The sequence below is a fragment of the Achroia grisella genome, unplaced genomic scaffold (assembly GCF_030625045.1).
Source record: "Achroia grisella isolate CSIRO2021 unplaced genomic scaffold, CSIRO_AGI_Agris_v1 utg558, whole genome shotgun sequence".
In the NCBI taxonomy this organism is placed as follows: Eukaryota; Metazoa; Arthropoda; class Insecta; order Lepidoptera; family Pyralidae; genus Achroia; species Achroia grisella.
In genome coordinates, this window is record NW_026712938.1 from 980,976 (window position 1) to 997,624 (window position 16,649).

Consider the following 16,649-nt stretch of genomic DNA (forward strand, 5'->3'; position numbering starts at 1 on the left):
CGTGAGCGTTACTAAACCGCATAACTAATCGGAAGGAATGAAATAAGATGGTTCTATTGGAGAAGAATATTACGTTAAACTCTGATTTTTAGCATGAACCCAGATCCCACGGTGCGGCATTCATTTTGGTCTGTGGTAGTTGGTGGCACCATATATTGGACGAGCATGTTCTGTGCCAATCAAGCGACCATTCAGAAATACCTATCAGTGGAACGTATCAGTCAAGTACGAATGGCATTAGGTGCTTCCGCTGTTGTTCTCATAGGTCTATACAGCATTAATTTTGCTACCGGTGCTGTCCTAGCCCAACATTATGCTTGTTGTGATCCAATTCACGTAAGTGTTTTTTTTTAATATTTAATTTCTAATGCAATTTAAGACACATTCGTAATACATGGTTTATCGTTTGGGTTGCCATTGTGGTGAGAGGATTGGCCAGCCTAGAACTGCGTTACCGTGTCTAGCTGTTTCCAGGTGCGCCGCGGGGAGGCTCCTATCGTGTACCCGTAATACATGGTAAATTTGTTTAAAACAGAAATCCTTACTAATATAATAAATGCGAAAGTAACTCTGTCTGTCTGTCTGTCTGTCTCGCTTTCACGCCAAAACTACTGAACCGATTTAAATGAAATTTGGTTTATAGATAGTTTAGACCCTGAGAAAGGACATACGCTACTTTTTAATGCGAAAATAGGGTTGTAGGGGGTTGAAATTGGGGATGAAAGATTGTATGGAATAATCGTCATTTTTGAAGCTAGAAGCTTGAAATTTATTTTTGAGACTGCTAATGAAATATAAATAAATTATTAGCAGTCTCAAAAAAATTTTTATGTAAATTCGTCATTTTAGAAGCCAGAGGCTTGAAACTTATTTTTGAGGCTGTTGATTAAATATAAATAAATATGACATTCAAAGTTTGTAAAAAAATACCCTTAAGGGGGTAAAACGAAATAGGGGAAGAAAGTTTTATGTAAATTCGTCATTATTGAACGGTGAAACTTTTTTATTTGACTGTTATTGGGTTAGGTCATTAAATATTGTTTTCATTATTTTGTCAAGGTCACTATTTTACGCGGACGAAGTCGCGGGTATAGCTATTGTTAAATATTTCCTTTTTTCATAAGTATTGGGTTGAGATATATACCTAATACTTAACTTTATTCATATTTAATTGATGGTCTGGATGTTTCCTATAATTTTTCTAGTAACCATAACAAGCTTTGCTCAACTTAGAATTAGATTTCGCTACCATTGTTCTCGAGTGACAGCAATATTTATTTTTTGCAGATGGGATTAATAAATGCATCTGATCAACTACTCCCACTGTTCGTTATACGAGAACTTGGTAAAGCCAGAGGTTTACCAGGATTTTTTGTCGCGGGTATTTTCGCTGCCAGCCTTGGGTATGTATATTAATATTTTAATTAATTTCTAAATTCAGATTCAGATTAGTTCAACCTAAAACGTATTAGGAATAAGTACTGTTTAGTTATTCCTATTATTAGGCAGTTAGTTGTAAAATACAAAATCAAATATTCACTAGCTAACCCGGCGTCGGTTCTGACGCCGCATTAGTTAGTGACTGAAACTGCCAACAGCAGTGATCTGAGACGTCCCAACGGTCTGCAAACCCAGCAAACAACAGGGCTTTTCCCGATAGAAATATGTAATAGTGATACTCCTGTTGGAAACAGAACAGGAATAACTTCCAATTTATGCGGACGAAACCTGCAATACTTAAATCAATATTAACCGCGTGAATTGAAATAGAAGTATCCTGTATGTTATAACGTATATAAGCCATAATTTACCATAATATCTGCTTTTATTATTAAATGACAAACATCTAAAGATCATAGGTACATCCTTAAACATATATTATTAATATTTACATTTGTTAATTGATATTGGTAAGTATAGTAGTAAAAACAGCTTATTTAAGTTTTATATATAAAATTATTATTATTATAAGTTTAAATTATGGTTAAGTAATAAGTCCCAACCCTAGTTCTTATGTATTATATATCTCTATATCCACACATATGTTTGGATATAGAGATAATTCTAATTGTTTTTTTAAGTATGGTTGTTAGTTGTTGCAAAGTTGCCTGCATGCTAGTTTTTAGCGGTTGTTCTCCTACAAGTTTAGAAATATTAAAAATTGACTAGAAACTTTTTTTCTGCAGAACTGTAGCATCAGCTTTAAATTCTCTGGCGGCTGTAGCGTGTCAAGATTTTATTATAGGACTTTTTGGTATTACACTACAGGAAAATAAAGGAGCATTGGTAAGTTGCATAATCGTATTCGAACTATTTTCATATTCATATGTTGGTACCAATAATCTAATATACCTAAAAATATGCAATATATTTCTAAGCAAATTAGACTATTGATACCAAATTAAATAAACCTGGGTATAACATTCTAATCTTTTCGATTTACAACATAAAATCACTAAGAAAATTTATGAATTTATTGTTAGTACTGGCACGATAAACTCGGAAAATTGTGTCAATGATTTTACATTGTTTCCTGTGTTCTTGTTATACTTCTTTGTAGACATACCTATACCAAATAAAATTGTCATTTAAGTTAGATGTCGTTTTCAACCCTTCACATTAATGCTATTAATAACTTTTCTAAGCCGTTTATCTACGATTATTATTTTATATCATTTATTTATTTAGCAATTCAATTGGGGTGATCTGTAGGCACATGAAGCGATTACTTGAGTTAGTGGAACCGACGTGACATTTTTCATAATTGCAACCAAAATAGGTACAGATTGTATAACATTGTGCTTAGCGGCAGTAATAGACAAGGTGTAGGTACCGAGACAGACGCTGTTAGTAAATTTGATCAGGATGAAGTCATAAATTATAGGCACTTGCATTAGTAGGTACTTACCCGTGGTCTGGTCTTGAAATACTTGCATTTTGATCAGATATCTATTTCTTTATTTATAGGTAGCCCGTTGGATTTGTGTGGCGAGTGGATTAATATCCTTCGCGCTCGTATTTGCTGTGGAGCGACTCGGACCCTTACTGCAGTTGGCAGTTTCATTCAACGGCATGACGGGAGGTGTCTCGCTCGGTCTTTTCACTCTTGGAATGTTGTTTCCTTGGGCTAATTCGAAGGTAAAATAACATTGAAAATAGAATTTAGTCCGATATCTATATAGTAATCTTCTATATAAATATAGAACTAAGTAAAATATTGTTTAGTTCTTATTTTTAAATAGATTAGTTCTTATTTTAAAAGGATAAAACTAGCATTTAACAGACTTCATGTCGATTCTCTCTTTGTTCAATTTTTATTTTATTTATTAGAAACAAGCGGTTATATAGAGACAATCCTAACATAAATACAATATAGACTCTGTGGTTCAGTGGTTTATCGCACCTTATATAACTTCCGATGGTCGAAGGTTCGTTTCACGCACGATATTTTTTATACAACGTACCTACTCGTGTGTGTGCGGATTGCAGACTTAAGAAAACATTGGTTGATAATATAATATGTTTAGTATTGTATAGTATTTATTTCTATACATAATAGTACTCTTTTTAATGATATGACATAGACATGCCGTTACGACATTTATTCCGGATGGAGTAGTCAGAAGCATTATCAATTGTCGACGTCATGGTAAAACGCAACACTTGACATGGCCACATTTCATTGTACCATGGATGTCTAAAGGGCAGGAGGTGGGCCTAACACCATCACTCGTTTTGTTATCGGTATTTCCATCGCCAAAGAGTCAGTCAGAAATATAAATCGACTCTCAACGAATATTTTTCTGGTCAAATGTGAACTCACGCCCTGCTGGGTATAAGATTGGCTAGTAAACTACCAGGCTTTAACTCTACCAATCCAATTTATGAATCTTGATATACAATTAACTTATTGATACATAAAACTTAATTGTAATTGTTGCAATTCTCTCACCTAGGGTGCTATTACTGGTGGTGTATTGGGCCTACTGCTAGTGATGATAGCCGGAGGTGGAGCTCAACTGGCACAAGTACCGCCTTCGCGTCTCCCGTTTGCAACCGAATGTTGTTCACACAATCATACAGATTATTATACCACGTAAAGTATCTACGACTTAACTATTTATAGGCGATCTAGTGATTTAGTTCAGCGCTTGTGTTCCGAAGTTCGCGGGTTCAATTCCTTACACGTAACCAATGTTATAACGAATTGTATTTGCCTCGGTGTTTTCGATGATTTTTGTGTATGTATTTACAAAAAAATGTATTTAAGTATTTATATCAGGTGTCTAGTAAATAAGCTCAGCTAGCTTTAGACTAGAGGGTGCTGTGTTATTTGTCCAGTGTTAGCTATTATTGTTACTTAACGCCACAATTTCGTAATTATAGAAAGATTTTTAATTATAGTGTTACGCAAGCATTAATATCTATATAACACTTAAGATTTACTTCTTTTATAAATTTATGGGGTTAATATTCTTTTATTCATATTTATACTTTATGACGTAAATAACTATTACTTGTTATATAACAACAACCTAAGAAAAATAGGTATAAAAGGAGAAGACAATTAGAAAAAATGCGTGGGTACTTCAGCCTCACCTTATTAATTTTTGTTATTATAAAACAGAAATATTTTATGCTCCTCAAATTACTAGGAATGACTTACTAAAAATTGATACTTTTTACAGAAAACCCGAAGACGACGCGGTATTTTGGTTGTTCCGTATATCGTACCTCTGGTATTCGGGGCTGGGTTATGCAACTACATTATTGGCGGGATTGATTGTATCGATAATGACAGGCGTAACGAATCCCTCCTTGGTTCCTGTAGATATGATATCACCACCTGTAATAAAATTGCTAACGTCATTGCCCGTCAGTTTGAAGGTGAGAAACACTGAGAAGTATTGGGTATCTTCATGTTCCAAAGAGGTTCAATTAGTGGAAGAAGGATTATTATTAAATTATTGGTGAATTTGTCACAATGGGCTTATTGACCTAACCTCATGTTCATTTTATCAACCCCCACTGGTGCCCCGCCAGCGTAAACCGTTAGTGCAGGTTCAGTTGTTCCTGTAATATACATTTAGCAAATTTAAGTACATGTATATTTGCTAAAAGTATCTTAAATAAACAATCACACCCGAGTCGAGGATTAAAATATATTTGAAAATCGAATTACCATGTAATCTCACTTGCACCGTTAATAATGCATGTGACAACATGAGTTTTTGTATTATACATATCTACTCAAGTAGGTAGTAGTAATTCAACCTGGTAGTAATACAATGAAAATTAGTTTAATCATCCTGATATTGTTTAGGTAGCTACTTAAAGAAAAAATTGTTTTAATTTCTTTTAAAAATGTATAATTTACATTTATAACGTAAACCAGTTTTATCAGGAACATCACATGCACATTATCTGGTACATTGCTACCTACAATCGGCCACTAGTTCTCCATATTATTAATTCAATTTAGACAAGTGCAATACACTTAAACTAAATATTTTTTAGAAAATGTTACGTGTGACATCGCTTCTGCGCTCGGGCAGCAGGCGCAGTTCAAGTGTTCGCCCGCCTAATTTGACCGATAACAAAGATACTAGACGCCGGCGAAGGCTTTCAGAAATGGCAGGCGGAGTATTCTACAGTGACGCGATAACTCTAACAGGTGGTCATCACAACCCAGCTTTAGACTCCGAAAAATCCACCGAAGAAAATCAATTGTCCACGTTCAAACTAGAGCACATTTCCGATAATATCATAGGTTGAGTTTTGTTTACAACTATTATTAAGTATGTACAATGACATTACTATAGTAGGTATATGAAATAAAACAAATTATTTAATATTTATCTTTTATTTGCTTTGTAAGTTAAACATATACTTAAATGATATAATTGGTATGGAATAATGATAAAGAAATAAAAAATTATACACCCATATTATTGGAATATAATAATAACTTATTTAATGTGTTTCCACTAAATTAACTGATTTCAAGTCAGTTGATAGAATTATAACATATTGCACATAAAATACAGTAATTGTAGTTTTTATAAGATGTACATTGTCAGAAAATAAAGATATAAAATTAAATAGCAATTAGTATCTGTTTTAGTTTTATGAAAAGGCCAATGATATAGAGTATTTATTATTTCACGATAATAAATCATGTTGTTGTAGTGAATGTTGCTGGTGTATTTCTTTCATAGTAGATACAGGCAGTGTAGCGCTAACTGTTAATGGCGGCATGCCTGGTAAAGACACGGGAGTCACCACAGGAATCCCGCTAGATATTGGTGGTGGTTGTATCGGAGGTGGAAAATTACTCATATTGAATGTTGGAACTAAATTTGGTACATTTTGAGCATAAGCAGTTGACTGTGGGATTCCGATGGGTGACTGATTATAATTAGGCATCATTGGTATATAAGGCTGAGGTTGATTCATTGGAATGCCTGGCAAACTTGGTAGTGGAGCTGGTGGTTGCATATTCGATACAGATGGTATACTTCCTAAGTTAGTCAATGTAGCATCCGCCAAATCTGAAAAACAAACATGCATAAGGTACTGTGTTATAACATCATGATAGAACTTCATTATATGGAGTGTGTGATTTGTGTGGGTGCATTCCACTTTATTCAATAATATATGTATTTAAAAAATTATAATTAGTCAATTATAATACTTACTACTAGAATAGGTAGAAATATGAGCTGCAACTGATTGTGGTTGAGGAATTTGTTGTTGCAGAGGTACTGGTTGAGTGATAACTTGCTCTTGTGTAAATTGTTGTGGAACCCCTGTATTATAGGAAGCTGGAGTCACCATTGGAACACCAGACAAAAATGTTGGAGGAACATTAGTGTTCTGTTCAATTTGTATATTTGACACTTGAGAAGTGTCCACCAAAGGAATCTTTTCCTCATTTATATTTAAGTTTTGAACAGCAGATATCACATTATGCTGTATGTTTTGGTTTGGTGATGATGGGGTCTGAAACATTTAGAATACATAAGTAATAATAATAATCTAATTAATGCATAAAGACAGGATTGGATAACCTATCATCAAAATTGAAAGATTGAAATAAATTACATAGATGACATTATTCTGTATCTAACCCATTGCTCCCTCTATGCATTCAACAGTCATTTTTATGGTAGTAAAAATGTGACTATAATCTATACATATAAATAAAATTGGGGTGTCTGTCTGTAATATTGAAATAGCCATTTTTTACTATATGCATATGAATATAAATATGGTACATACACCAAAATAACATATTTTGCAATTTTCTGTCTGTCTGTCTGTTTGTTCTGCCAAATCTCTAAAATGGCTGGATCGATTTTGACGGCACTTTTTTTGGCAGGTAGCTGATGGATGGGGATGAAATTGTAGGGTCTGCTAGTGACAATGAGATTAATCCAAAGGAATCTTCAACATATATTGTGATAATTAATGATTGTCAAAAATATTAAATACCATATGAGTTTAAGAACCTCCTTTTTTATTATGTTTTTTTAACAAATTAAACATTTTAATTCAGTTAATTTATATGTTATCTAAGTGGGAGAGAGACATATACCAACGAAAACACTCTACAATCTTCTAAAAGATCTTGGCCTATCTTGAACTGCAATAAGTTCTATTCTAGTAGGTGTATCTAGCCATGTTCTAACAGGCTTCTACTTGATTTGCCTGAACAGGAGGAGAAACACAAGTGATGAAGGTAGTGTTAATGTACATCAGCAAGGGACTCCTTAAACCTACACCTAGATAACAAGTCCCAGGAATTGCTTTTTTTGGAGTGCAGAGTTCTCTCTCTGCCACACAATGGATCCAGCTCCCACACAGTGAATCTAATAGAAAGACCTTTAAACATGCCAAATAGTGTTAAATTTCATGATCAAAAATATCAAGAGATAGTAAACAACAACTAACAATCATATATACAATTTTAATAAGTATTATACAAACCATCACAGTCATATTCTGTATTTCTGCCGGAGATACATGTCTGATAGGTATTCTATGTAGATAACCATAGCCAATACCACAACCTAAACTACCTTCTCCTCCCCAATTATGATTAGGTGTTATCTGGACCTCTTTGCATGCATCATCGTTGACATTATAAACATACAATTTGAGAGCTCTACCCTCATGTGCTTCTATAAGAGTGAAGAAATCTTCACTCTCATGCATAATGGAATCAGCTCCAATAATATAATCAGAAAATGGACGGAGACCTGCCATCTCAGCTGGAGATGAAGGATGCACTTCCTAAAAAGTATTAAACACATATTACAGTAAAATGTATAATAACTTAGTAAAGTGGACTTGGTGTTATTATAAATATGAGTTATTGAAACTAAACTAACTCTTTATATAATTACTATTTGGAACAATAAGTTATATTTGGAATTCTACTATGCCAGGAATAAAAATCACGATTGCAACTGTCACCCTACTTTTACTGGCTGGAGATGAGATGTCTATATTAACTGTGCAATTATAGATAAAACTTACCAATACATGCCACACATTCTCATTGGCCCCCTCAAAAGAACAAAATCGTATGCTGACACCAAGCAATCCTTGACCACCCCAGTCTGCACTTGGAGTAATCATCAATTCTCGAACAGACTGAGTTTTACTGCTATATATAAGCATTTTTATGGGATTACCGACATTCTTTTTTAACAACTCTTTCAGAGTATCATTGTCTTGGTCCAATCTCGTGTTATCTATGGCGACAATAAAATCGAAAAATGCTTCTAGTCTTGCCTGATGTCCTGGAGAACCGTCTTGTACCTATTACAACAAATTAATGATGTGTCTTTTAAGGCCATTGTAACAGTGATGGAAGAAAAATAATAAGTAACAGACAGACAAACCCGTAAAATATGGTATCCTTCTGAGCCACCCCCCGGCACATCAGTACTATGGGAAGAACCCATTGGAAAATAAGAAAAACAATAAATTTGTAATATATAATATTAATCCGGTTGTATTATTTCGTAAATAATGACAACAATATCAGATCACAATTTTTTAAATTGTAATGACTTTGACAATCATGTTGGATATTCATGATCGCGGATACGTGGCAGTGGCACTGACAAATGATATGACATCCTATACTCTATTTCTCTTTGGACACATCAGACAGCAACAAGAGTGAGTTACAATATCTACAGACTATAGTTACAATATCCATATCCAGTTCACAGATATTTTATTATAAGAACTAGATTACATAACTGTAATAATACAATCCTGGCGGCCAATTATGTAACAGTTTATGAAATAGTCTCCGTTTAATTGCATTATATACATTATACCTATTTTTTCTATTGTAAATAATACACAAAATATTAGCTATGTCTGTAGTCGCATTAACTCGAAATGAAATTACAAGAAATGGCTAAAATATGTGTATCCATATATGTCTAAACATAAAAAAAATCACTACCGAACCAAAAACATTACTTATAGTTACAGTACCTATATAAAAAATTTTGTTTTTATATAAAAATCAATAATCACCACTAAACTATCATACACCTGTTATATTATAGTAATATACCAAATATAAATATTGACATTTACTCACACATTTGTTTTTTAAGTACTAATAGAAATTTATAATTTGATATCAACCGAATACGTGATTTTATGTTAAATATTTATTAATCAATTAATTTTGTGCTGATGTCATAATCCTATAATCTTGACCCTAATATCATATCTTAGTAATATTTGCAAATAAAATTAATATAAACAGAACAAAGTGACGATTCCAGAACTACAATATGTCGGAGTGGAAGCATTTAATTAATGAATGGCTATCGGAATATGCAACACTTCAAGAAAACGAATTAAAGAGTTTTGCAGCAGAACATGAACACAACCACGAAATAGCAACAGCTTTATTCAATCTTTTCTACAGTGAAGATGACAGTGATACTGATTCAACAAACCAAACAGATGATGCAAAGATGGATCAGGTCCTTACCATCTACTGACAGACAATTTAACAATATTATTTTTATCGATTCTCTAGGTACTAGAAATAAACGAATTGTTATATTTTTCTTTGCAGGTGTTGGAAAATGTCTGTACACAATTATTTAGTTTCTATAGATCAAAGGAGGTGGAGCTACAACGATTTACATTGCAGTTTGTTCCAACTTTAGTATACAAATATTTGAGTTCTGTTGCACAGACAAATAAGACAAATTACCGTTGTATAGAAACACTTCTTATTGGTATGTCTGAATTTTAATACATTCTATTTATATCTTATATTGGTACTAGCTGTACCCGCGACTTGATCTGTGTAAATTAGTGACCTTGACCAAATATTGAAAAGTTTCAGCCTTTTTGCTTCAAAAATGACGACACTTCCATACATTACTCTTTCAACCCTTTATAACTCTTTCTCAAGATCTAGACTAATTGTGTACCAAATTTCACTTAAATCTGTTAAGTAGTTTTAGTGTGTAAGTGAGACTGACAGACAGACAGAGTTACTTTCACAGTTATAATATTAGTAAGCTATTTAATAAACTAACTCAAAAAGCCAATAAAAAGGTTTCATCTTTCTAACTTCAATAATGACGAATTTACATAAAAACTTTCATCCCCTATATTATTTTAACCCCTTAAGGGTAATTTTTACAAACTTTTAATGTCATATTCATTTATATTTAATCAACAGCCTCAAAAATAAGTTTCAAGCTTCTGGCTTCAAAAATGACGAATTTACATGAAAACTTTCATTCCCTATTTTATTTTACCCCCTAAAGGGTAACTTTTTTACAAACTTTGATGGCCTATTTATTTATATTTAATTAACAGCCTAAAACATCAGTTTCTAGCTTCAAAAATGACGAATTTACATAAAAACTTTGACCTCCTATTTTATTTTACACCCCTAATGGTAAATTTTTTACAAACTTAGAATGTCATAATTATTTATATTTAATCTATAGCCTTAAAAATAAGTTTCAAGCTTCTAGCTTCAAAAATGACGAATTTACAAAAAAAATAATTATCCCCCAATTTATTTAACCCCTAATTTATTAAGGGTAATTTTTTTTTAAATTTTGTGTGTCATATTTATTTATATTTTACTAGCAGTCTCAAAAATAAGTTTCAAGCTTCTAGCTTCAAAAATGACGATTCTTCCATACAATCTTTCATCCCCAATTTCAACCCCTCACAACCCTATTTTCGTATTCAAAAGTAGCCTATGTCCTTTCTCAGGGTCTAGACTATCTGTGAACCAAATTTAATTTAAATCGGTTTATTAGTTTTGGCGTGAAAGTGAGACAGACAGAGTTACTTTTGCATTTATAATATCAGTAAGGATAAGGATTAAAATTTGCTTATGAAAAATCCTATAATGCAAAGGAAATATCAACAGAAATTACAAAATGAATTCTTTCTAGGTTTGTACAATTTTGAAGTGGTGGATGAAACAGGAAAACCAAGAGTTGTCTCATTTAGACTACCATCATTGGCACAACCTTCAATCTACCATGAGGTATATGGTTTATCATTTTGCTTATTTTTCTACTTCACTGCTAATAATATTGTTGTGGGTATTAATAATAATATGTATTTGGTACATTATTCACTTTCTAGACATGCACCCTATTTTGTAGTAGTTGAATAATCCTTCTTAGTAATTAATTAATCAACATTGATATACATAATGTTTACTAATTACAGCCACTATCATTGGGAGCTCAGTTCTTGACAGAAAATGCTTTGAGAAGGTGGGAGGAGTGTAATACAAAACTTGTTAGCTGGGGCCCATTATCACAAGTGGAAGTAATTAATGCCCAGAATCGATTGAAAGTTATGACTGCACTATTTTTCATTTATAATCGTCAATTAAGTTTATTACCTAAACTTGCCCTCAGACATTTTTGTATAGCAACTTCAAGGTATTACTATTGTTATAACTTTAAAATATATATTAATAAAAATATAATCTATGTAACATAGAAAATTATATTAGTACTTGTGAAGACATTAAAAAATATTTTATAAATAGTATTATTAATAAAATGTTTATTAATATTTTCCCATTTAAAGTTAATTATGTTTCATTTTATACTATTATGTCATTTATTTTATAAAATTATAAAATCTCATCTGTACTTTGTTTTCAGAATTGTTACTCAAGGTTTCCATAGAAAAATTGGTGGTTCATCAAATGCTAAAAAACCAACACCAAGAATACCCATGTCTTCAAATTTTATGTTAGAAATGATAGAAGGTGCATATTTTGCTATGTTCAATGAATTCTATACACTGGCTCTACAAGCTGTTAAGGACATAGATCAAAGAGCCCAATATGAACTATATCCTGACGTAATGTTAGTCACTAGTGCTGTAATAAATTCATTGAAAAATGAATCAGGTAAAATATTTACACTCATAATATAATCATTACCTTATATGAAACCATAATAATTAAAAGTTGACCAAGTCTTAACCATAAATATTTTTTTAATAAATGTCAAATTTATTTTTGTTTTATTATTTAAAAAATGTTGATTAATAGTTTTACCTATTTAATTATTTGTTGGAGTAAATTGATATATACAAGTTTCAAGTTCTAAGTTATATGGTTATGTAAGACAAGTACATTAGAGACCTCTCTTAATTGCATTGCTCTAGCACTCAGCTGAACCTTATGGATTCTGGAACATGAAATTTGCTAGCGGGTTTCCTTTTACATAATATAATCAAAATATCCAGTATGATAAAAAAATCTCTCCTTGGGGATAAACCTCATGAACTACTTTAATTTTATCTTAAATTCGAATGACAACGCTTTTATTCATCTTTTCATATATCATAGTATTATTTTAACAATATGTTTGTTTCTAAATATTTTTTTTGTGCCTTCCAGGTCAACCAAGTGATGGTCCTATGGGTATTAGTGTAGCATTATCTCCAGCTACTACTACTGTCACAATGTCCAAATCTATGATTACTAATGCATCATTCCGTACTAAAAAATTACCAGGTGAGCTATATTTATGTAGTGAATTAAATGCATTATGTTAGTTATTCAACTGATGTAAATATATTAATATTTTTATGATTTTTAAACAGATGATGATCATACTTTTTGCATGCTACCAAATGATTGCTCGACACGCAATAATAAACAAATGTTTTGGATTAAGAACTTTTTTTCATACAATAACAATAATTCGTTAACTGCGGATTCATACCAGTTTTCTAATGAAACAGTTAAAATTTTAAATGGGGAGTATTGGAGACTGTCAATGAAAAGAATACAAAGTGATAACTCAATTATAAATGATTCTATATCTGAACTGTCTGAATGTGAGAATGAAAATTTTGTAAATGATAAACATTCTATCATATTCCTACATTAGAACAACCAACCTTCTATTTAGATGCGCCTTTATTTCATATAGTGAGGTGGGGAATTTATTTAAAATATACTATAATCCGTGAACGTCACTAGTACACGCCAAGCCACAAATGCACTTTAGTTAAAGTAGCTGAAATAGGTTTATATTTGTAAATAGGCAAACCTTATTAATATATAGGATATTAGTGCAATTAATATTAAAATGCATGCCTTTACTATTGAAACTGTATCTTTCCTGTCTATCCAATATTGGTTCTTGGTAACTTTAGAAGGTCAATCTCCATCTATATAGTGAAATATAAACAGGGGACACTTTATAAAGTCTGTGTAGGTGTCCCTGTCTACCTATTTGAATTGCCAAGCAGATTGCTTTAGAAGCTATGGTAAGATTGAAGAATCTGATAAAGCAGTGAAATTACAGGATAGGAGGCATATTAATCGCCTGGAATGGCACACATGATCGGTATAAAAAAAAAGAAATAACAATAGCAAAATAAACACAGTAGGTATTTATTATATGCTGTTACACTTACCACAATTCAATAGTATATATTACTAATAGTATTACTCATTAATAAAAAATAAATTTATGTGCATTATGATGGTTTATACTAAACCGTATGCCATACATCCTAAATTGCTAATAATGTCTAAATGAATATTTTAAATATTTATTAATTACAAACACATAGAACTAAATTAATGCCATTTATAAATAAAAGCATATAATTTAAAGTTAAGCTTTAGATTTACTTACAACTAATTGTAAAGTAAACAATATTACTACAATAAATAATTATTTTGGCGTTTTATAAGTATAATATCTATAATTTAATCTTTAATATGAGTAAAATATATTATCCCATTTATTTCCTGTAGTGGTAGTTAAATGAACGTGTTTTAACTTACAGATTGAAAGCATAACCTATTTTTGAAAGGAAAAAATGAAAAATAAATTCATGTAATTGAAATTACCAACTTTCTCACTTTTATCCCATATTCTCACATTTATTTATATTTTTAATCTCAGGTACGATCCATTTAGGATTGAAATTATCATAATATTAGGATCCGAATATAATTATTGTTCAATCAAATCGTAACTGTATAATTTATTATTACTTGACTCACTTAATTATATTTTTAGTTATTGTTGCAATAACACAATAAAACGGCTTGTATTTTATGTGTAGTTTCAAAATTTGAATTCCTTTACACATTATATTTATACATTAACGATAATAAGTACATTATATACTTATTATCGTTAATGTATCACTTAATATTTTTATTCCACACTTACAAGTCATATTAAAATGTTTACGCAACTGCCAATACTACTTTTATGTTCGATGTCCCTAGTAAGTGCAATAAAAACCTGTTTACTTCAATTTATAATCATTTGTTTCTAGATGATATTCCAATACAAGCTGGGCAGGTGGTGCCCACTGAGTCAGCGGACATGCTTTCATCCATCACTGAAGAAGGTGAGACGGACTCTACGCAGATTCAACGTGGTACTGGAGTCCGTACATCCAAACCAAAACTGAGTTCCTTTCCTGTACTTGGAAAAAAAACCAAAGATGCAAATAAAGAGAAGAGTAATGTAAGCGAGAAGAAAGTTACTGTAAAGGATTCGACTAAGGGAATATGGAATTCACTTAGCGGGGGCGGTGGTGGTGATACGATAGATGGCCAACAAAAAACTGGTAGTGTAGAAGGTACTGCTGATATTAATGGCAGTCTAAAAGAAGATAAAATGTCTATTAGCTCTATACCTAATAGTACAGAGACTTCTGACTCTCGATCACAAATTACTACAGATTCATTGGAATTAGAGACTACCTCACGATTTACTGCCATGCAAGTCAGCTCTGTATAAATAATAATAATTGGTCTCTCAAGTAGTCATCAGATATTAAAGATGTCTCAAATAGGCGTACTGTGTGTATGCATATTTGACCAGTAACAAAAAATAAGTAAACTACTTGATGAAGTTCAGTATTATCCATAATTATAACTTGTTTAAAAAAAGTCTAGTTATAAAAAATATCTATATTATATGGGAGCTTTACTGTTACATGACTTTCTTAAGCAAACTGTATAGCACAGTTAAATACTGTAAGTAAAAAAAGACAATGGTACGCAATATAAATATATTTAATATGTCTATTAAATAATTAAATATATATATATATATATATATATATATGAATTTTAGCAGTATTTATTTTTTAATACTATTTACATTGTTATTTTCTTTTTTTATTTCAAAATTTTTATAATGGAAACAGGTATGTTGAACAAAATTATAATCTAGAGGTACTTAACTAATATTTGTTTAATATCAAATGTATAAAATATTTAAAATTAAAAGGTGTTGTGACAAGTCCTACTATACAAGTGCCATACGAATCTTGTAGCTATGTGTGCGCTATCGTAAACCTATCTACAAATATATTTGTTTGCCACGTGTCTAGAGAGATGGTTTTATGGTTGGTATATATAATGTTTAATTGAAGTTATAATAAGATGGTTGACATGACTTTTAATAGGTATATTTAAATATTGTGATGGTTAGAATGTTTACTAATTGGGAAAACATACTTTTAATATAGTCGGTATGAACTATTTATGATATAATTACATTTACATTCAGGGAACTAGGTCATATACATAAAACAGAAGCACAAGTAATTAATTGCAATATAATTATAGTACTATTTGAAATATTTCTTAAACTATAATAAATTACAGAATGTTTGGTACCTCTAAAGATTCAAACAAATTGCAGGTATTGTGTTTGTACACTGTTACCATATTTTATTTTATTTTTCATACAGATGTATAAAACTACAAGTCTAATTGAGATCTCATTTATAGTCTAAACAAATATTTATGTGAAATATAAAAAAAAAAACTTGTTTTAATACCAACCGATTGTTATAATTATAGTCAATTAAATATGTTTTTAACTAGTTCATATCGAAAATATATAATTAAATTTATTTCTGTTAAAATGTACTTTCTTTTACATTAGATTCATCCATGCCTTCTGATTAAGCTTACAAAAAAATAGCCAGATTAGATGCGGGATTTTAAAACACAGATTACAATTAATAAGTATTATATTTAAATTTCACTGTAGGATTAAAAAATATTTACATATTTTGTTTTGATTTTAAAATGTTACTCGATAAACCATAAGAAT

The 16,649-nt window shown here is 31.2% G+C and overlaps 3 protein-coding genes across 4 annotated transcripts in view; 2 read left to right on the top strand and 1 right to left on the bottom strand.

The window, feature by feature from the left end:
- The window catches only part of LOC131848471 (sodium-coupled monocarboxylate transporter 1), a 36,468-nt gene extending 30,608 nt beyond the window's left edge, over positions 1-5,860 (top strand). The window contains exons 7-13 of the mRNA XM_059198348.1: positions 93-336; positions 1,288-1,403; positions 2,187-2,286; positions 2,968-3,138; positions 3,957-4,096; positions 4,689-4,887; positions 5,518-5,860. Coding sequence (XP_059054331.1) covers positions 93-336; positions 1,288-1,403; positions 2,187-2,286; positions 2,968-3,138; positions 3,957-4,096; positions 4,689-4,887; positions 5,518-5,775 — 1,228 coding nt within the window. The 3' untranslated portion in view covers positions 5,776-5,860. The remainder of the gene's footprint in view (positions 1-92; positions 337-1,287; positions 1,404-2,186; positions 2,287-2,967; positions 3,139-3,956; positions 4,097-4,688; positions 4,888-5,517) is intronic.
- Positions 5,861-5,983: 123 nt separating this feature from the next.
- On the bottom strand, positions 5,984-9,119 carry LOC131848462 (Golgi reassembly-stacking protein 2). Its single transcript, XM_059198337.1, has 5 exons — positions 8,910-9,119; positions 8,542-8,826; positions 7,990-8,295; positions 6,699-7,002; positions 5,984-6,551 (listed from the first exon to the last, which is right to left on the bottom strand). The coding sequence occupies exons 1-5, from the start codon at positions 8,970-8,972 to the stop codon at positions 6,163-6,165; spliced, it is 1,347 nt and encodes a 448-aa protein (XP_059054320.1). The 5' UTR covers positions 8,973-9,119; the 3' UTR covers positions 5,984-6,162.
- Positions 9,120-9,514: 395 nt separating this feature from the next.
- On the top strand, positions 9,515-15,633 carry LOC131848461 (hyccin). 2 transcript variants are annotated; one of them, XM_059198336.1, is made up of 8 exons: positions 9,515-9,592; positions 9,819-10,022; positions 10,118-10,283; positions 11,469-11,563; positions 11,752-11,969; positions 12,198-12,448; positions 12,944-13,060; positions 14,851-15,633. In XM_059198336.1, exons 2-8 carry the CDS (start codon positions 9,828-9,830, stop codon positions 15,318-15,320), a joined length of 1,512 nt encoding a protein of 503 aa, XP_059054319.1. In that variant the 5' UTR covers positions 9,515-9,592; positions 9,819-9,827; the 3' UTR covers positions 15,321-15,633. The 2 variants fall into 2 exon arrangements, with proteins under 2 accessions (XP_059054319.1, XP_059054318.1); XM_059198335.1 differs by lacking the exon at positions 9,515-9,592 and having other exon boundaries at positions 9,621-10,022.
- The last annotated feature ends 1,016 nt before the right edge of the window (positions 15,634-16,649 follow it).